Genomic DNA, 20,565 nt, shown 5'->3' with positions numbered 1-20,565 from the left:
TAACTCTTTGAAGTGGGGACAATAGTCGATCAAGTGGAGGGCACAGTCCACGTCTCGTGGGTATCATCCCTCAAATAAAATTGTCGTGTGATCGCCTGGGAAAGGTGTCAACCACACACCATCAAGCACAGCCGAGACACTGCTTGATGGCCGCAATTCTACAATCTTCGTGTATAAATAAGCATGGAAGAATGAGAAAAAGATAAAAAGTTGGAACAACCCTTTGTGGTTTCCACTCACCCGACCACTAAGGCGATGACAGCATAATAATGCTGCCCGAGTGTCTATTCTTCTTGTATTTACTTCTGGGGAACGATCTGAAACATAGGCACAAACTACTTTGGGTTATGATCAAAATAATCAAAATAGTAAGTAAGCATCTTATGTAGAAATAATCAAAATTCTTTTTATTTGTGATTTTATGCAGAAACTGCTATAAGGTTGTCTTCCTAGAAATCGACTTAATAGTCATTGTCAATTCACTCAACCCTCAGTTTGCTGGGTTATGATCCTTTGTGACATTCTAGCATTTGTAAAGGGTACGATAGAAAAAAGTATTTAGACATTTTTCAACATTATTTACCTAGGAATCTGATTTTAACACAGCTAGAGACCTGATTTCCTAGTTCGGACCTCCTTTTAGATGTTCTAGTAATGGAATCATGCTCTCTTTTTCCTCCTTGTAAAAAATACATCTTTAATCATAACACTGTAAACAGGTCTACAATGCATAGAAGCAGGTCTACAATACATGATCAGAGAGATATGGTTGGTTCATGTGACTGGGGGCATATGATTAGAAATCAACTTCATGTTATAAATACGTGACAAACAAATATGAATCTGTACATGGGCGAAGTCAGGAGAGAATAAAACATTTTAATTATTGAAATATCTGCTGCGTAAATACATATAAACACGTAAAAATAATAATAATAATAATAATGGCAGATAAACACATGAAAAAGGACGGTTCAAGGCAAACAAACCTCTCGATGCACGGTCTCGTTGGAACTTCGACTTTTCTCTTAACGAGAAGAGATCACAAGATCCCGTGATTGCTTCTTTAGGACTCAGGAGGGTCTACTCCACTTGATGGATCCCATCCTGGGGGCTTGATGTCTGGCCAATCTCCACGACATCCTAATCTGACGTAAAGACTCTTCTTCCCTGTGAGATGTATCCAGTTACAACCTGATTAAAAATCAGCAGCACTAGGACCACAGTACCACACAACTCAAGTGTGTACCACTATTGAGTGGTTTTAATACAGATAAAAACTAATTTGGATTAACAATGTTCTAATTCTTAAGGATGCTAAGATGCAGCATTAATGTTGTACTTCCACCATTATATATAACATAATTTGGTTTCGATACAACGAAATACATGCTCAAGCTTGCGATGAAGTGCAAAAGTTAGAAAAAGTAACAGCAGTCCTTTTCAGATCAGCTATTCTATTTTAATTAATGCTACAGATTCAAGTTACACGACCCATATGTGCATCTTAACGATTGCTAGTGCGGGAAGCTCCTTGGAGCAGTGAGGTTGCAAATGAGGACATCAATGAAATTCTATCTTGAACATGGTTGGCATAAAAGAATTTGCTTTACGGCAGATCCCAATTTGTATAACTTCGAACATAATAACAACCGACAAAGTGATATCTCCATACCTGTAAGCTGCTTGTCTGACAGGGTTAATTGTTTCAGTGCACTTAAACAAGCCTGAGCAACAACTCGCGACTGATCTGGTTCCCATCCACCAAGCTTCATAACTATATCAGCATTTGAATAAGCAAGCCTTCCGTCTTGTACATGCCTTCTGGCCTCCTCCTTAGCAGAAGCTTCGTCTGCATCAGCAAACCAACATCGATCATCATGAAATAAATTATCTCAATATGATAGTGACTAGGTTAGCAGTTGGCACTCTAAATTGAAAATAGATACCGCTTACTTCTTTCCATTCAGTGTCCAAATATATCATGAATTGCAGCAGTTGATATGAAAAAATAATGTCTCATGCATAAGAACAGAAATGGTACTTAATGTCTCTAGTATTGTAGCAATGCTACATGTAACAAAGTTTGCCCTGATCAGGTCAGCTACATCGAGCTGTCTTGACCTGAGCAATAAAACAAGTAGACACCATATACTATCCTTTCCACCTGGAGGCTGGAACCAATAAAAAATGCCTGTTATAGGTAGGCCAGACCCATGCCAATGTTTTGTTGGCTGGCCCATTATAACCTTCAGTCAATTAATGGCTTTGATATTGCAAATTTGAAAGTTGTTTGTTCTTGGGTCCAATGCCTAAACATCCCTCCAATATAGCTTATTAATTCATATTTTTTTTTATAATTGTTTCTAGCTTACTATTTGCTTAAATATTAAACCAAACAAGAAATTACCTCTGTCAAATTAGATTAAAGTGGTCCTGAAATTTTAGATACAATGCATCATCATCTTTCAACCATGACATCCACCAAAAGGACAAAGGAAGATGTTTAAACAGAGAAAAGAGATGAAAATCTTCCATCCATATTATGTACATGTATCCTAATCCCATGATCAAGACTAACTGCACTTTCAAAGAGAAAACTAAACAACTGAGATGCTACATGTCAATCAAGAAACTTGTTTTCTCAACTATTATTTTGCTTTTCCTTGGATGAAACTATAAGGATCCTTAAATTCCATAGTCAACAATCTGAACCCAGGATACAGTAATGGTATAATATAAGAAACATCATACAAATTATCTGTTCTGCTCAAAACGAAGACCCTTCTAGATTCACTTGTTATAAAACTGAGATCATATCAGGATTCAGAAATTTCAAGATAAATTGTTAGTTACAGAATGAAAAATGCAATGTTTATGAGCATAACAAACATATAATGGTAAAAGAAGGGGTTGCCTGCTGCTTCAGATATGGACAACCAAACAGTGAATCCTGCATGAAGGTATCGCCACTTATCATGTGTTCTAGCAGCTCCATGCTCTCCTCCTAGAGTCGCAACAACGCTTCGGGCATGGCTAAAAGCATACTGAACTTGGATTGATCTTTCACTCTCCACAATGGAGTCAAAACTACTAAAAGAACAAAATTATAAAGTGTACCTACTAAGACTTTGCAATATAGAACCTTCAGCTTCAGCAACAGAATCTGCTCCGTCTGAAACAACCCCTGAAATGCATAACATTAAAAAGTGAAGACTTTGGAGCACCAAAGGGTCTCCAATCTTGCATTTATGAATGATTCAGAGATATAAACTTCATAACACTTAGTTGCTGCATGAACAAGTTCTAGCATAACTAAACTGGAAGAGTTGATAGATATTTTACAAAGCTAAGACTAATGTATTTCATGAACTATCATGATCAAACTTTCATATTCATCATGTGCTTTGTTTTTTGAGCATCTTAATGGAACAAAAAAAAGAAAATCCAAAGAAGTCGATGTGGGACTTGAAGAATAAAGCAAATGTGTAGAGCTGCTCTTCGCCCACTATAAGATTTGTAGAACATATTTAAACTTTGGGACCAATTATCACCAGATCATGCAATTGGATGTCAGCCTTACACTTGCAAAGAAGTATGAACATGAATAACATAAACAGCTCAGGTATTATTCATGCTTCACGATCAAACCTAGAATCGAATCAAACTTGTTTATACAATAACTTACTTTATTACTCCTATCGACTGAACATATCAATGGCGGCTTGGATCCATGAGCATACGTTTGCCACATTCATGCGCTCTTTTCATTGTTTATTTATACCAACAAGTTCTATCGATTTCTTGTTTTAGAAATTCTTATCCATAATTTATATCATATATTTGTATCATGAAACCATTTATCAACAAATACGAAAACAAAAAGTTTTGCAAGCAATGTTTCAAATACCAGCCTGATTGGTACATATCTACCAGTATTTACTGTTTAGCAAAGACAAAGCGGACCACAAAGGTTGGAACTGATTGGTATCCAATTTTTATTACTTTTTTTTATGACACCATGCAGCATAGGTTGGTATACCAGTATTGTACAAGTCCCACCAGTTGCGAAATCAGTATTGAGATTACAAGTTCCAAACAAGCATGACAATTATCTTTCCGAAAGTGACCTAACGTGGTGTACTTATTGAAGTAGATTACCCACAGTGACAAAGTAAACAAAAGCTAGTCAATTAAAACCTTTATGATATGATCTCCTAACTGTAAAGCCATTTCATTTTTATGTCCAGAAACAAGTGCAAGATAATACAACACTTGCTAGCCAAGTATATAACATGATTATTAGATATTTCTAAGATATTAATATCAATAGACAATCAAGTCAGTCATATATTTTCTCTGCCTAGAATAATATTCCTTTATCCAAATTTATATAGGCTTTATCTTTTATTCAACATGAGAACTTCCGTGGAGAAGGAAGCAATATATACGATAAAGAACTAGAAATTCCGGAAATAATGTTCATGATCTATGTATGCCTTCTAACTACTTTAGCATGAATGAGTATTTGATAATTACTAAAGAAAACTTACATGACTCAATAGATTGTTGAGCATATCTCTCCAGCAAGTCACTTGTACTAAATGGAATGTATCTGCAAAATCATGATAATATTGACCTTGAGGACCTTAAAATGTAAGAGACCATTTCCAATCAACTCTTTTTGTCACATCAGAGCATACAAGTAAATATATCATATGCATTTACTGGATAACTTGCAGGATGCAAACTAGACAAAATACATTGGTTACTGGATACCTTGCAGCATATCCAATAAAAGAAAGTAAATAGTATAAATATCTAGTACCGAAATGTGAATTAATCTAATGAAAAGATATCTAAATTTGTAAAAATAAGAAAGTTAAGAAAATCAAGCCAAATTAGTGTAAAGATTAGTGGCATAGTTTATGCTAGTCTTTGAATAGTGGAAACCAACATAGGATACAGATACAACACAATACGGGAATGCCAATTTGTCAAATCTTGAAAATTTAGGATACCATATGGTGTGGATACTGCAAAAACCAATGCATTAGGTATGAAAGCACTTGATATTCAATTACAGCATCTGAATATAAAGTCATATCTTGAAATCATATAGAGAAGCTGAGAGGAACTTATAATAAATGTGTTAATATCATTTAGATTTCATAAATCACAATGTGACTTCAAACACAAACAACAGATAACTATAATGACTTGGGCCTGATGGGCTAACTGGCCTATCAACTTCGTTTAGTCTAAACCACTGACCAAAATGCTTAAACTGAAGTTGATAGTAGTACACTCATCAGACCCTTATAAGTCAATCTTAGTCTTGCCCACTTTCGATGTGGGACTAACCAGGGATGTTACAATAACTGTCTCATCTGTGATCGAATGATCAAACATTGAAAATAAAACATTCTCTCAAGAAGTATCGATTAAGTATTATCCAAGTATTCTTAATTATTCAATCATTTTAATAATAACAAATAATTGAATAATTGAAGTATCAAGCAGTTGTGTGTAGTCATAGAGAGGATTTCGGTGTGAGTACTGAAGTTGAAGGGCTTCCTGTATATTCCTTGGTAATGTTTCTGGAACAGCTTCTAATAAAAAAAAAATTTTATTTACTTGCCAGAATAGCATTCATCATTGATGAATGTGCTAAGCTTAAAGATGAAGTCCAAGGTACTGCAGTTATTGTTCTTATAGGCAGATTGTTCACATTCATTTACAGTATTTTATTTTTGTTACATGGACACACTAGTTTTTAGGTCCTGAGTAGATGGTATAGAGGAAAATCAAAATACATGGAATGTTTTGCTTATCATGCAGTTTCAAAGATTGCTATCTCAGTTCATTATTGTTTCTATCTCAATTTCATCAAAACTTTCCATGTGCATATCGCAACTACATGGCTACCAAACAAGGACACTAATGATGCAACAGAAGAACAGCAAGGAAAATCATTGAAATTTGGAAGGACATATGTCTCTCGAAGATAAGCATGAGATGCCAATGGGAGAGGAACTTCCAGCCTTCTATCTTCTTATCACATACATGAAAAATAAAATGGCTTTTTGTAAATGTATATATTCGCCTGAATTAATCGACTGATGCAGGAACGATACGACTTAGTCATCAACAGAGCAGTTTCACTTAGCACCCAGCAGGAAACAAATTAAAGAACTAATTCAGTGCTTCAGCAACACGTTGATTACCATGAGGTAATTTTATATATGGATAGCTGACTTGTATGGAACAGAAGAAAATCAAAATAGAAGAACCATACCCAATTCCAGTTGCAAGTTCACTGCCAACTTTTTCATTTATCTCTGTGGAATCTCCAACAATGTAGATTGAAGTTCCTTTCAGCAATTGCAGGATTCCTTTTGTAAGAGACTCCCAGGATTCCATCACATCAGGCCACTTTAAATCTCTGTCACATTTTTTCAGGTTAACTACTAGCTGATCCTCATCTATATACCTGATAGGAAAAGTGAGTTTCATAAAGTGGTATCTAAGAACAAAGGTGCATTTATATTGTAAGAATTTCCTATACTTTCAGCATTTCCATCTGTACCAACCATATAGTTTCAGAAGGCTTTATCCTCTCAAACAAACAATTTGCTTCCATAAGAGTTATGAGAGTCCCAGAAGCTTTTACTCTAACTAATAACGAAGTCTCATCCATGTCCACAAAAATATCACTGGGGCTCATGATATCTAATTTACTAATATCAAGTCTCAGTTCTACCTCTGCATCACCATCGGAGAACTGCACAAAATATTACATATAGGATGTGAGTCAATGAGCCACAGCGACATAACATAACTTTCTCAGATACTATAAAGTGCATGCATAAAGTTGCATTTACAAGCTAAAACGAACATTGACAAGATTGTTTTGTGACATTTAACCATAGGACCATCAGAAAGAGAAATCATCCATGACGTTAGACACAACAAAATTAATAACATACAATTTTCTTTTACACAACTGACAACAAATTTGATGACACTTCAAGAATAGATGACATTCTATCATGCTCGAAAACAAAATGTTCTAAAAAATGTAACATTGAGGTATGAATTAAATATAAAATTAGCAACTCAGCGATGAGTGATTCTCCTCATAAAAATTAAGTGAAACTTAAATTCTATTACACCCTATATTGTTGTTTTAATCTAAATAATAACTCTTAGATCACCCCACACTAGGTCCCAAAACTTATGTTATGCCAGTTTCCCTCCCTAAAATGTGGCATTACAATTCTCTCATAATGATAACCCCTGGTCCGAGATGATAGCTCCTAAAAAAAAATCTATAAAAGATATAACCAAAACGTGTTTTGTTAGATTGTTTCTGTACCCACACTTCCACTTTAGCCCTGTATTTCCGTGGAGCTAATTACATATTACACCCTGTAGTTAGACCTCTTTAGCATCCCGGTCCCTAGAGTTAAAAAAAAATTATATTCAAATCTTTATAGTTATGACAGTAAAACATCTAGCTCCATTTACCTTAACGTTGTCGGTGTTACCAATAGAAGCACGAAAACAATCGGTAAAAAGGTAATTTCAATATCTCAGTTATGTTTTTGGTGGTGATAGATGCTGAGGGCCGTGGGTGACTGTTGTGGATGAGAAGAGAGAGCGACGATGAGAGATGAGGCAAAAGGAGAGGAAGAAGAGGATGACATAGATGTCGACTCTTTGCATCTGCATCAGTGACGCTCGACAACTACGTCAGCACCAACATAGATGCATAGCGACAAAAGGACCACTCGACGTCTATATCGACATCGACAACGATGCAGATGCGGAGCGACACCACCCTTCCTCGCATCATTATCGGCATCGACGTAGTTGCCGAGTGGTGTCAATGCAGATGTAAAGCGTCGGCATCTACGTCGTCTTCTTCCTCCTCGCCTTTTGTCTCACCTTTTATCGCTGCTCTTCCTTTTCATCCACAACAATGACCTGCGGACTTCATCGGCGACATTGTCCACCACCACCAAAAACATAATTGAAACATTAAAATTATTTTTTTTGCCTATCATTTTCGTACTTCTATTGGTAAAACCAACGACGTTTGGATAAATGAAGTTACACGTTTCACTTTCATTAGGGATTTTAATATAAATTTTTTAAGTCTAAAAATTGGGATGCTAAAGAGGTCTAATTACAAGGTAATATATAATTAGCCATATTTCTGTATGATCGTCCAATTGCAGAAATTATAATGACCGTACCAAAGAACGAAAGCAAAAAGGTTACGGGTTCCTATGTAATGAACCAGTTATCCTCCAAGTCTCATCCATGAATCAAACGAAAATCTCTTCCGCGCATCAACTGTTAGGATCGTGATGATCCGCAGATCAAGGTACTCCGACAAAAGAACAACGAATTCGATTTGGAAAAGTAGAATCATATTCCAGACCTCATAGTTTTTCGATTCAACAGGAATCGCGGAAACATGGCCGCCAGAAACTGATTGCAGCCGGTTCAAGACGCCATTTCTTTTAGAGAGGATAAGAGATGAGAAGGAGAACGGCGACGATAGCAGCTTTCTGCGATCAAAGCGGGAAAAGCGAGGGTTGAGAAGAGGGAAATCTTGCCGAGGAATCCCTAGTGTTTTCTTGGGGTTGTGCGTAGAGATTGAGAGCGGGGAGTTAAGGAGAGCAGCGGCCATCGGCGCGTCGAGTAAAGGAAGAGAACCGAACAAGTGAAGTAGGAGGATAAGAAGCCGTCGGATAAGAGGGAGACAAGTCCGATTACGTATCTACCCTTTATAATTTACAGAATTACGTGAAACGAGGGAAGCAAACCCGCAGATAACCAAAAAAAAATTTTCATCTACGTAATTGAAATTTGTAAGAAATATAAACTGCATTTCTTTTACAGTATCTCTTGGCATTTAATTCCCCAAAACACCGAATCCATTTGACTCGAGAATTCAAATATCGTATTCGAGTCCACACACATAATTCCCCAAAATTCAAATATCGTGTGTGTGTGCGCGCGCACGCCCCCGTGCGCGCGCTTTAGGAATATTGATCAAACTCTGCTTCAATTGCACACAGCGAACTTCACATTAAACTGCAGAATCTCCAAAGGTGGAGGCATAACCTATAAGTGGCCTCCTATCATCATTTCCAAAAAGATATGAATCAACATTAAAGAGCATTTAGAAATATGAAAGTATACAGTACTTGAACAAAACATCAAAATGTCAGATGTGAAAATAGTTTGGAAACAAGTCCAGGAGTGACATGAGAGTATCAGAGACAGGAAACTGATGGATGACCAGTTTAGCAATCTCAGATTTAATCTAGTCAAAATGCTACAAATTTCTATGTATATCTTTTAATAAAAATGATCTTGCTCCATAGAACTCCGATAGATCTGCAACAAAGCATAAATGATATCCAGGTTAACAATCCTCACTAAAGTGCATATTTTAACAAGTTTCACTTCAAAGGTCATAATACAATGAAGCAATACGATAGACAGTTCCAAGGATTAGTGTGAGAGGGCAAACAAGAGTTCCTATCAACATTTGTATACTATGGGAGGCGACCCTGCTTAAGGATGGAAAGGGAGTAATTAGCAGCATCAATGAGGTCAGCAATGTTGCGAAGAGAACGTTCTTCAGCTCCGAACAAGAAGATGCTGTGGACCTCTGCTTTCTTGGCAAGACGAGCAGCATGGGTAAGTAGGAGTTCTGGGGGGTTGAGGCTTCTCAAGATTTGATGGTACAATGACAAAACCTTTGCTAGGTTCCTTGCCAAGTCTTCAGTAGTTGCCATACTAATCCTTTTGCCATTCTAATTGTACAAATGCCCTCTACAAGGAGAACAAGTAAGAAGAAAATTACAAATCCCAAAACCAACTTAATTATAGGCTCACTGAAGCCCTACAAAATAATACAACAAGAAAAAAGTTTCGGAGAAGAAATCCACAGTGATTAATAATTGACACAACAACACGCAACCATTTAGGATATATATATACTGCACAGAAAAAAATAAACATGCAGAAAAAATAAACAAATGGAAACCAACCAACTCGAGAACCCACTCCCAGTGCAAACTAATGTAGTAAGAGACAAGTGATGGATTGGTGAAAGTTGCTAAATTAAATTCCTAAGCAAAGTCACAACCATGATGTCCCTTATGGGCAGGATTTAGATTGAAGTTACATTTGCAAACATTCCTATTTCCAATGATGGATGGGGAAGTGCTTACAAATCCAACAGAATCCAACAAAGAAGGAGATTTGATGAGAAATATACATTAGTCCAGTTCAATGGACACTTACATGCAAACTTAATTGTTGAATCTAATGCAGAAAAGATCTCTTTCAAAGGAAAAGCTTTGTTGAAATAAAAACACAAGGTTTCATAAGATACTGAGCACGTGGTAATTAATAGATGCACTCTGCCGAAGCTTGCTACTTCCATAAATAAATTTGCTCGACCTAGTCTAAATAACATCCCAATCGTAAGTCACACGCTATCCAGATCCTTGCTTCTGTTATCTATTGTAATAATTGTTGTTGAATCTTTTGATCTTTAAAAGAACTCTTTATATAGTTGTCATAACCCTAGCCCCCTTCATATTAGATGATAAATGTTTTTACAAGAGGACTACCTAGTATATATATTAAGTGAATCCTAAAACCCAAGTTAGCTAAGTCTCTCGCTTGTAGATAGACCAATCCGGTTCTATCATGTAGCCGGATAGTAGGATATACTGTACTCTGATTTGGATGAGGTTAGGAACCATTTGCTGTTACCGGCATAGCTCCCCCTTTCTCCAATTTAGGGTTAGGGTTGACACGTTGTCATTGCTTTCGCTTTCTGATCACATTGATAGTCTTAGACTTAAGTTTGAATTAGCTTTGATCGATGCAACCAATCTATTTGTTAAAATGTCATAGTGAATATATTCTCATAAATGTATCGACTCGAATCTTTTTATCATGAAACAGGCCATCAACAGGAACATAAACATTATAAATTTCTCATGTAATATACACTCAATATAGAAAACTATGTAAAGAACATCAACAATTGGTACAAGAGCTGATGGTTCATGCTAATATCTCTATTTTCATGAAACAGGCAAACACTCAACAGGAACATAAACAATCTCAATATCTCATGTAATATACTTACATATCAAGAAAACCATGTAAGGAACATCAATAATTGTTACAAGAGCTTATGGTTCAATCTAATATATCTTTTAAGAGAAGGGGAAGAGAAATGAGAACAAGAGAGAGAACCGCAGACGAAAGAATAGAAGAGAAAAGGGGAGGAGAGACGAGGTACCAGATGGATGAGGTGCCCGGGACAGTGGCAGAGGATAGATGGTCGCCTTCGTCAGCGGCAGAGGGGAAGCGACCTTCGCAGTTGCAGAGGGGAGCCGTCTCGTCCGACGGCAGCCAAAAACGCCGGTCGAGTCGCGTCGCGTGTGGAGGCCTTTTCTTTTTCTTTATGTTTTTTTTTTTTTTGACCTTTTATAAGAACCCGCTAGAATCGACTCGGAAACTAGAGTCGGCAGTTTACCCGAGTCGACCCGAGCCGATAAGCAACCCGGTTTAGTGATGAGCCCGGCTCGTCAAGCTTGATCTGAGCCATACATCGGGCGAACCTACGGTCCAGATCGCGACTTTAATAACAAAAAAAAAAAGCCCAAAACTGTTATACTCGATCTAACCTTACTAGGCTGAAATTTTTTCTCTGGGCTCAAAATAATCTTCATTAGTATTACAATTTACCAGCAATTAGTAGCAACTACCAATGATTTTATATAATGCTGAGAGATAATATAGATAATAAATACTAACTTAGATTCACCATTAATAACGTAAAGGATAGTAGGAATCAGCCTTCTCGCTTTCACCGTACCATATAAAAGCTATATGTCGATTATCGATCTTATGTACGGTGTAGTCTACAACAATCAATTCGAGAAGAACTAAACGCTCTCAAATCGAAACCCATGCTTGAATCAAATCAATTTATCATATCACGAGAACACTGAGGTCTTTGAATATAGCAACAAACCAGTCAACCAAAGTTCAACTAAACATGTACCACATCGTGTTCAATATGTGGTGTATTGAACCAAATCGAAGTGGGCAATTTCACTAGTTTCTGATTACATTTTATCGTAAACCAAACTCCAGATCGTCCTCTTAATTAGACTCAAGAGATTAGAACAGTAGGAACAAAAAATCAACCTGGTGCTCAAGCAATGGACTTTTACACAAACCAGATATATGAAAGCCATCTCAAGCAAAAGTTCCACTCTAAAAAAGCTTCATGTGAAAACACAGAGGCATCAATCAGACAAGCTAGTGACGAATTTTTTAGAACTATATAGAATATTAAAGGAGGCAGGACATTTGGTAGCAAAATAGACTGCTGTCAAGGGTGCTCCCAGAGTAACTAGAGGCAACGAGAGAGAGGCAAATACCATACTAAATATTGGTGTCTGATGAAAGAAGCCCCATCTATGTGTAAGATGATCCATATGTTAGAGTATCATTCAATGAGGCTTCTGCACATTGCTCCCTGTAAGCTGGACTTGACAGAGGGCTAGACGTGAATAACCACTATCAAAATGCATACATAATGTCAGGGAGTTTCTCTTCATCATCATGAAAGTTAATATCGGTATGTGCCAAAAAATCATCTATCTCAAGACGCATTGCCTCATCTAATGTCAGTGGATTGACATACAAATTCTCTGACACATGCACCAACATACAAATTCTATGGCAAATCCACCACCAGATTCCCAACTGGAATGTCAATAGTATCGTAGATGGGGCAATGTACCCTGGAACTGCAGATAACACTCCTATGTTGCTCAATTTAACTGTTCCAATCATTTCTGCTACCGCTGCAGTAGACTCACCAAATTCAGCTGAATCTGAGGGAACAGCTGAAAAACCAGAGCTTGCAGGCACAAGACCAAATTCCAGAATTTGTAGGGACTTCTGATTAGTTTAATGTGAGAACTCTGACTTGAAGTACCTTTCAAATGTTTCAGACAGAGACTGGAAGTTCTCTATCAAATGATTATCCAAATTGATCAAAGATTCTAGCATAGTCATCTTTAGTATCTGCCTTAGCATTGCTTTGGCTGCTTCATCGATCAATGGTTGGTACTTCACTATTTAACCATCAAGCATTTCACCATCCGAAGTGGCTCCTTGGTTTGGCAGCCTTTGCTTTTTCTGTAAGCATCCATGCATTAGTTATCATATATGCACCAAGTGTAATTATAGCCACCAACACAGGTTCCACTTCCTAAAAGTTTTCGTTGTGCAAAATACTACTGCAGATAAAAAGGAAATCACTTTTGTTGTCTCTGTCATCTTCGTCCTTATAATCTTCTCTTCAGAATATACAACATGGGTTCTTATCAGCTGCTGGGATTATAAAGCAGCAGACCACTGCTACTACAGCTTTGATATGGATACTACAAACAGAACAGTGCCTAGCAACCGTGAGTTTCTACACACTCAATTCCAGCAAAAGAACAAGCATCATAGGCCACCCTCTTTGCAAGACATGCGACTCACCTATGCCTCTGGATCCCTTGAATTGCATAACAGCATTGGAAATGTGCTGATTCTAGGGCCTATTGTCCTGGAATGACTCAAAAGTCCTACCCAATCAAAACCCAGGGCTTTTCTGATCAATACCCACGAAAGTCAATTAGAATCTTGGGCGTAGTAAGACAATTAATTAAAACACAAGAAAGAGTAGAAGACACTCCATTGTCAAACAGGTTTGGTCAAATGTCTCACCTCAAAGATAATCTATCTCATAAAGGTATTCAACCATACTAACATGTATGCAGCACTATATCAGTGATGACTTGTCTAGTCAGTTCTAGCCAGGGTTTGGGCTTCATAGGTCTAGTCCATCAACATGCTGCCACTCCACCATTATCCAGACACCAGTCTGCTGTCATCCCATGGTTGAATTGAATCATCCCAATCTCAACGCCATATTGCTATTTTCCTCTTCTGGAAAATGTGTTGGCAAGTCACTGACAATCTTTCTCTGGAGACTAGGAAGAATCAAGAAAATGTTTCATTTGTCATGACTCAATCTCAAACATTACAGGTATAACTAGATGTATGCTCCACATTGTTGTGCTTGCTGCTTTGGCATAAAACGCTAGTTCCTTCTTCAACTTGCATTTTCTTTGGTTGCTTTAAGCAAATTTAGTGCAACACTAGTTGCCCCAGTGCCCAAAGATGCAGGCCAAAGACCAATGTCATCTCTACCAAAAGCTTGTGCTTACCATGCATCATATACTGCTAGACTCATTATACCCGAGTCACCAAATCTGTCAGATACCAGACCATATCATGATGATTGGTGTCAAAACAAATCAGCGGGCCACCGAGTATGGGTGACATGTGCCGAGAAATGGGCCTACTTGATACACAATAAAATGAAGACTTTCTTGGACGGTCAAACTCACATTGGAACCCCAAAGGTGAATTATAGACCATATATATTATTAGGTCTCTATGAGGGAATTAATATTTTAAGTGGAAAAGATTGTGATATATTATATACCTTAATAGTATTATACGATTAGATGGACATACTCATAGGCAATGTTATATCCAATGACTAGTTTGTAATACCCCAATAGTCTCATATCAAGAATTGATGGTGAGTTCTATCAGATGGACCTACCAATTAAGACATCAACTCAAGTAATCTGCGTTGTGTAGTTATAGGCAATGTTATTTCCAAATGACTCCTATATGCAAGTACATAGATCTTTACTGACTTTAAGTATTTTGTGTCATGGTAGTCCCAGGAAATGTTATATCCAAATGACTATGTTGTGGTAACCAAAGAATCTCATATCAATTCTTGATCATGAGTTATTTTAGTGTATATGATTTAGATGGATTTACTAATGATAACGTTGACTTAATTATTGTGTGTTATGCGGTTTTAGGCAATGTTAATTCCAAATGGGTAGGTTAGTTAGCCTATACGAATGAGTTGTAACATAGTCAACTGTAGGTTAGTTAGCCTATACGAGTGAGTTGTAACATAGTTAACTGTAGTTAAGGTTTAGGCTTCACTAGCCAAGGAAAGGGCATTCTTATCTCTCGACCTTTAGAAACAGAGTCCCAAAGGATTCTCTCCCTAAAAATACGAACACCCATGTTACAAAGGGTCTTTTCAAATAAATGCATGCAGACAGCATAGGCAATCCATGCTCTTAGTGTCTATGGACTAGCAACAAACCTTATGTGTCAACAAATAAGGAATCAAATAAGTCCTTTACATGAAAAAAAAAGATTAATTAGGTATGATGCAGAAGAATCCTTCATTCATTTTTTCATGTGATTGTCAATCTTTTCGCTTTTTTTTGGGCTACAGCTGCAAGTGCCTATTCATCCAAGTGCTGGCCAAAAGAAAACTGTGCCATCTGCCAGCAGATAGAACCTAGCATAGGATACCCCATACAATTCATCATCATACTATTTTATATGTCCTACAGGTTTCAAGCCATTCTTTGAGATATTATCCATTAAAACCTATAAATAGTTGTTACCCTAATATCCTGCAAGTTGCTGACTGCAATATCCAAAAGAAAGTTATATGATTGGAAGTATAAAATGTAGTGCACAACAAATATCAACCAAATGAAAACAAAGGAAAGATAATAATAACGTATCATTTCAGTAGAAGGAACATCAAGTAAAACTGAAGTTCAACGGTAGGTTTATAAGGTTGGCAAATTGCAAACTTACATGTACTACAGATGCCTGATTGATTGGAATCAGAATGTAATCCTTTTGAAAAAACCACAGACCATACACTTCTAATTGTCCAGTTGACGCATGTTAGAAGGATGTGTGACTAATTATTGCCACAAAATGAAGGATGTACATTGTCAATGTAAGAACCAAATAAACTCGTCACAAAGTTAGAAACGCCTATGCCCAACCTACTTATTCAGCCAAGTCCACAGCATGCAGCCATATTCATAATGCTTAGATCATCTTAGTTTGCAGAGAAGTGCAAATTGTACCTTTCAAGTACTCAAGTAAAATCAGATTTCTAAAAGAAAGGCAGCTTCGCGAACCTCATCCATCGTTCTCCATATCTTCTGCCATCTTGCAGTGATTGCCAACCAAAAGCTTACTATCTTTGTCGTTGCTGCTGATGGCCGAGACTTCAGCATCTTGTCCTTTGTTCTCATGAACGATATTCCAGAAGAAATCCGTTAAGACGTTTTCATAACATGGCATCTTCGCATACCCGGGAAAATAATTAATGTCGATCACAACGTAATGGTTTCCGACCTTCACATCCCTGATCACGTCAAAATTGAAAAGGCACAGTCCCATCGCCTGCCTCAAACCCTTCGCTATCTCGGTGACAAAGCTCAACGGAGGCATCTCTGCCTCATCCAGATGCATGTAATACTCTACCTCCGTTGGGTCCTGTGTCGTCATGTTTGACACCTGCGAAAAGGTGACCGACCCCTCGGAACACTCCAACTTCTCTTCGGAGACATCCGGAAGAGACTTCCTCTTCACGCACTGAACGTAATCCCCCACTACATACACCTTGAAGATAACCCCGCCATGGTTCACAAACTCCTGCAGCACCAGCGGCGGTTTGAGTTTTAGGAGGGCATCCCGGTGGAAAACAAGGGACATCTTATGAGACTTAGCACTGCCATCGGCCACCAGGGGCTTAGCAATGACGGGGAAACGGAGGGCCCCGACGACGCCGGAGTTGGAGAGGGTGCCGGAATCATAGATCACGACCTGGCTTGGGATCCCGAAGGTCTCCCTGTTCTGGGGAATCTCGAGCTCGGAGACGACCTGAAGCATGGAGATGCGGTTGTGGAGGCGCTCGATGGCGAGGGGAGGGTCGACAATGGGGACGCCAGGGTTCCTGGTGGCGAAATCGTCAAGCTGGGCCTTCCAATCCTCGCCGTAGAGTTTGTGGAGCAAGCAATCAAAGGGTCCCTGTTCGGCGAGGGGCCGGGTGCCGTCGATGGGGACGAGATCGATGCCTCGCCGGCGTGCGAGTTCGACAAGCGAGGGCTGGATGAAGCTCTGCTGCTTCTTGGGAGCGAGAGCGTAACCTACAGTGAACCTCCGAGGGTTTCCCGCCATGGTTATCTCGGAATCTCAGCAAACTCGTCGAATTCCTCCTCGATCTCCGATTGCCTGCCAAACAAACCGCATTTAAGAGCACAGGTCGATTCGAATCTAGGGTTCTTGAACCGAAATCATCGATTACCAAGAGCAGAACATGAAGAGAAGCGACGAACGATTAGGGTTCTTTCTCTGTTCTCGCGCACCCAACACCAAAGAGATGAGAAGCACGGAAGCAGTTAGACAGTGAGGGAGCTATACTAAAGGGGAGGAGGGCGACGAACCGAGGTTGGGGCTTCTTTTATAGCTCAACGAAAGTGAGGTGCAGTCACTCGCGGTCGTTTCACTCTCCCTGATAACGAAACGACGCGGCGGGGATATTTCTCCACGGGCGGTGATGAGAGGCGGGGAGCGAGAGGGGAGGAGCTGTCGCAGAATGCGGCGATCAGCCACGTGGCACGACGGGCCACTACCAGCGTCGCGAACCCCAACACGCAAGGTTAGCTCCCCATCCGACGGCCCCGATCTCCTGCTGGCGAACCAACGGCTCATGGCCCGCAAGCTCGATGCGACGAGTGGCTGACCAGTGGCGCAACGTGGCCGCCGCGGAGCCATCCGTTGGCCCTTTAACGGGCGTCAAAGAAGCACGTGTGGGAGAATCTCCATCGTCCCATCTTACTTGATCAAACCAAATTTAAAAATAATTATCCGTATTTAAATATACAATTATCAAGAGGCAATAAAGAATCAACGACTGTAGCTGTCAATTCGGACATTTAATCTGATTTCTTAAAGCCAACAGGGAGAGGAAGGTGTTGACTTGCCTAATAGTAAACTGACGGGTGCATGTCGAATGAAAACGCTGATAGGTGGGAAGAGGAATACGATGGGCTGCTAAATCGCACGAGGGAGGGATTTGGACCGTAGACACGTTTGATCTACGCTCATCATGCTTTGAGAGGCGTGCGATGCGCCTTCATTGCGGAATCGAGGCCCACCAATAAAGATGGTGGAATCGGTGCGCGGCGATGGATGAGGAGGCAAATGACTCGTTGACGCGGCAAGAGTTGGGATGCGGTACATATAAAAGCGGGGAAAAGATTCTTACGCAAGGTACAGGATTCCATTGGAAAGGGTGGGTCTCCGGTACACAGAATCATGTCATGGCTTTATGTGTATATATATAAAGAATTATCCCTGGGAAGGCAGAAAAGTCTTGAGGTATGGCCGGTGAGGATCCGAGGAAAGAGATAGCTTGGTATTATTATTACAAGTTGACGGATCGAGCATTTTGTGTATAATTAAATATATTAATATCAGAATTGATCCTTGATGCGACGCAAATAACTTATTATCTGTCATTTTCTGATTATTAAATTTCAAAAATGAATTTGAAGTTGACAATTCTCATGGATTAACACTTCAAATGTGATTTTCTATATGTGCTTACGATGTCATTTACTTTATTCAGTTCACATGTCGGGTAAGATTGACTGTATTGTTATTACTTTTATTTTTAAATAATAATAATAATTATTATTATTATTGATTAGATTTCACCTATTAAAATTAGTAATAAAAAATATCATCCATACACCGGAGGGAAAATTCCATATTCTAATGCTTGGGTGGAATTATCCAAGTGATGGTGCGAGGACTTGTGATCGAACCCAAGCTTAATTTACACGGTTGAATGCTGCAATCTTTATAGTATTTCTAAGTTACTCGTATTTTAGAACGCCCACTATCTTTAGCCTGACCGAGTCGATTTAAGAGGCTTATTCATTAAAACCCCTTTCTCTTAATACCTTTCCTTCGTTGATGTTCGCGCTACCCATCTTTTTTTCCTTTTTTACCTTCGTTTCTTATCATTTTATGGATGGCTTCACTTTCAATTATGTTTCACCCTTCTTTAATTAATAGGATCTAAGTTTATCTTTTTCTTTAATAGATCAATGATAACAAATGGGTTAGACTCTAGTTCGATAAGCACTTCGATAAATAGTGTCTTATCTTGTTATTGAGGAACTTATGCATCGGGGTTGGTGGATCAGCATGACCTGGTCCACGGGTTGATGTCGGGAGTTCATGATCGGTGAGGGCGAGGCGCATTGAGGTACGACATGTCGGGATGCTGACGTCGTCTGAGTGAAGGCAGCCTTCGGTCGGGATTCTGGTGTCGTCTTCGAGGAGGGCATTTCTCGATCGAGGCGATCGTACTTTCGAGAGCGGCTACACTCCTACACGAAAGGCTCTCGTCGGGGGTTCCCGACTTTGGCCTCTCGATGATTAAGTTAGTGATTGACTTCTTTTTTCTCTTTGTTTGCCTCCCTTAGTCAGATGTCGGTCATGGACTTTTATATTACTATGCAAGGATCGATTGTACGTGGGTTTGGCATGCCAATCGATCCCTGAGAAGCAAGGTAGTACCTTCATACGATCGTCGTCCCGGAATGCATGGAACAGTACCAGGCGACATCGTCCTAAACTTTCTGAGACGGGACGTACTAAGGGGTGCCTCGACATGGCTTCTGTCTTGGTGCATGAAAATCTCTCAAATATGTCTTATCACTTGAGTTATGGAGTCCAAAATATGTCTTATCACTTGTTAAGTAGGAGATTGAATTCTCTCAAGCATTAAAAAAAAAAAGAAAAAAAAAAGGGAAAAGGCTGATATGGTTGGAAGGTGGCTTGATATAAGTGTTGGGAAGAAACCTGTTAATGCGGAATAATTCTTTCCCTCTTTGTGTATCAAAATAGGTTCCTCATCAAAATACCAACTTGATATCCAAATGAAAATATCAATCAGCACAGCATAAACAATAGAGCAATAAATCAATCACACAGTGAGACCAAATCTTTTTAACGTGGAAAACCCAATGTGGGAAAAACCACGGGACCGTAGTCCACCTCAAACTTCCACTATCAATAATGATGATAACAGGTTTACAGTAGGTCTTCTCTAGAATAACTAGAGGATCAGAATAACATCAAGAACATAGATCTTGGCTCAAGAATATCATATCTTCATCACATAGGTGAATCTCCTCCAAAGAGATTTCTAGGTCTCACAGAGTGGATATCGCAGGAAAGTACCTTAGAGAGGGTAAACCGCAGATCAACACCGTTAGGATTGTAGAGTTTGCTGCAAGGATTCTCCACATAAAATTTGGGCCGAAACTGACAACGTTTGGCCACCGATCGTCAAGCAGAAAACTCAGAAACCTTACTTTCTCTCTCTATTTCTCTCTCCTCTTTTCTCTCTGCACGTCGTTGCTGTTCACTGTGCACGTACGCTGCACCCTGCTCTGCATTTTTCCTGCATGCCCTAATTTGCCTTACTTCATCTTAATTAGTGATTTGGGCTCAATAGGCCCAATTTGT

The 20,565-nt window shown here is 39.0% G+C and overlaps 2 protein-coding genes across 5 annotated transcripts; both read right to left on the bottom strand.

Annotated features, from left to right (window-relative positions):
- Window positions 1–179: 179 nt before the first annotated feature.
- Window positions 180–8,741, bottom strand: LOC103975746 (probable inactive shikimate kinase like 2, chloroplastic). 3 transcript variants are annotated; one of them, XR_010494195.1, is made up of 9 exons: window positions 8,450–8,740; window positions 6,594–6,784; window positions 6,299–6,493; window positions 4,554–4,615; window positions 3,121–3,187; window positions 2,918–3,036; window positions 1,676–1,852; window positions 990–1,170; window positions 180–317 (listed from the first exon to the last, which is right to left on the bottom strand). XR_010494195.1 is itself a non-coding variant. In XM_065138303.1 (8 exons), exons 1-8 carry the CDS (start codon window positions 8,699–8,701, stop codon window positions 1,067–1,069), a joined length of 1,155 nt encoding a protein of 384 aa, XP_064994375.1. In that variant the 5' UTR covers window positions 8,702–8,741; the 3' UTR covers window positions 863–1,066. The 3 variants fall into 3 exon arrangements, 2 of the variants coding, with proteins under 2 accessions (XP_064994375.1, XP_009389081.2); XM_065138303.1 differs by lacking the exon at window positions 180–317 and having other exon boundaries at window positions 863–1,170; window positions 3,121–3,175; window positions 8,450–8,741; XM_009390806.3 differs by lacking the exon at window positions 180–317 and having other exon boundaries at window positions 863–1,170.
- Window positions 8,742–9,411: 670 nt separating this feature from the next.
- LOC108952209 (inositol-tetrakisphosphate 1-kinase 1-like) lies at window positions 9,412–17,481 on the bottom strand. Of its 2 annotated transcripts, XR_010494501.1 has the most exons (4): window positions 17,327–17,481; window positions 15,820–17,253; window positions 11,345–13,260; window positions 9,412–9,855 (listed from the first exon to the last, which is right to left on the bottom strand). XR_010494501.1 is itself a non-coding variant. In XM_065139678.1 (2 exons), exon 2 carries the CDS (start codon window positions 17,197–17,199, stop codon window positions 16,156–16,158), a length of 1,044 nt encoding a protein of 347 aa, XP_064995750.1. In that variant the 5' UTR covers window positions 17,200–17,253; window positions 17,327–17,481; the 3' UTR covers window positions 15,768–16,155. The 2 variants fall into 2 exon arrangements, 1 of the variants encoding a protein (XP_064995750.1); XM_065139678.1 differs by lacking the exons at window positions 9,412–9,855; window positions 11,345–13,260 and having other exon boundaries at window positions 15,768–17,253.
- Window positions 17,482–20,565: the final 3,084 nt, after the last annotated feature.

Source organism: Musa acuminata, chromosome BXJ3-2 (genome assembly GCF_036884655.1).
Source record: "Musa acuminata AAA Group cultivar baxijiao chromosome BXJ3-2, Cavendish_Baxijiao_AAA, whole genome shotgun sequence".
Taxonomy (NCBI): Eukaryota; Viridiplantae; Streptophyta; class Magnoliopsida; order Zingiberales; family Musaceae; genus Musa; species Musa acuminata.
Note: the sequence above shows the minus strand (reverse complement) of the source record. Positions and strands in the feature narration are given on the sequence as shown.

Coding starts and splice junctions, on each gene's coding strand:
- LOC103975746 (XM_009390806.3), bottom strand. CDS start 8,701: ATGGCCGCTGCTCTCCTTAACTCCCCGCTCTCAATCTCTACGCACAAC. Junction 6,494..6,593: donor AAGCCTTCTGAAACTATATG/GTTGGTACAGAT, acceptor TTTTCCTATCAG/GTATATAGATGAGGATCAGC. Junction 4,616..6,298: donor GAACTTGCAACTGGAATTGG/GTATGGTTCTTC, acceptor ATGATTTTGCAG/ATACATTCCATTTAGTACAA.
- LOC108952209 (XM_065139678.1), bottom strand. CDS start 17,199: ATGGCGGGAAACCCTCGGAGGTTCACTGTAGGTTACGCTCTCGCTCCC.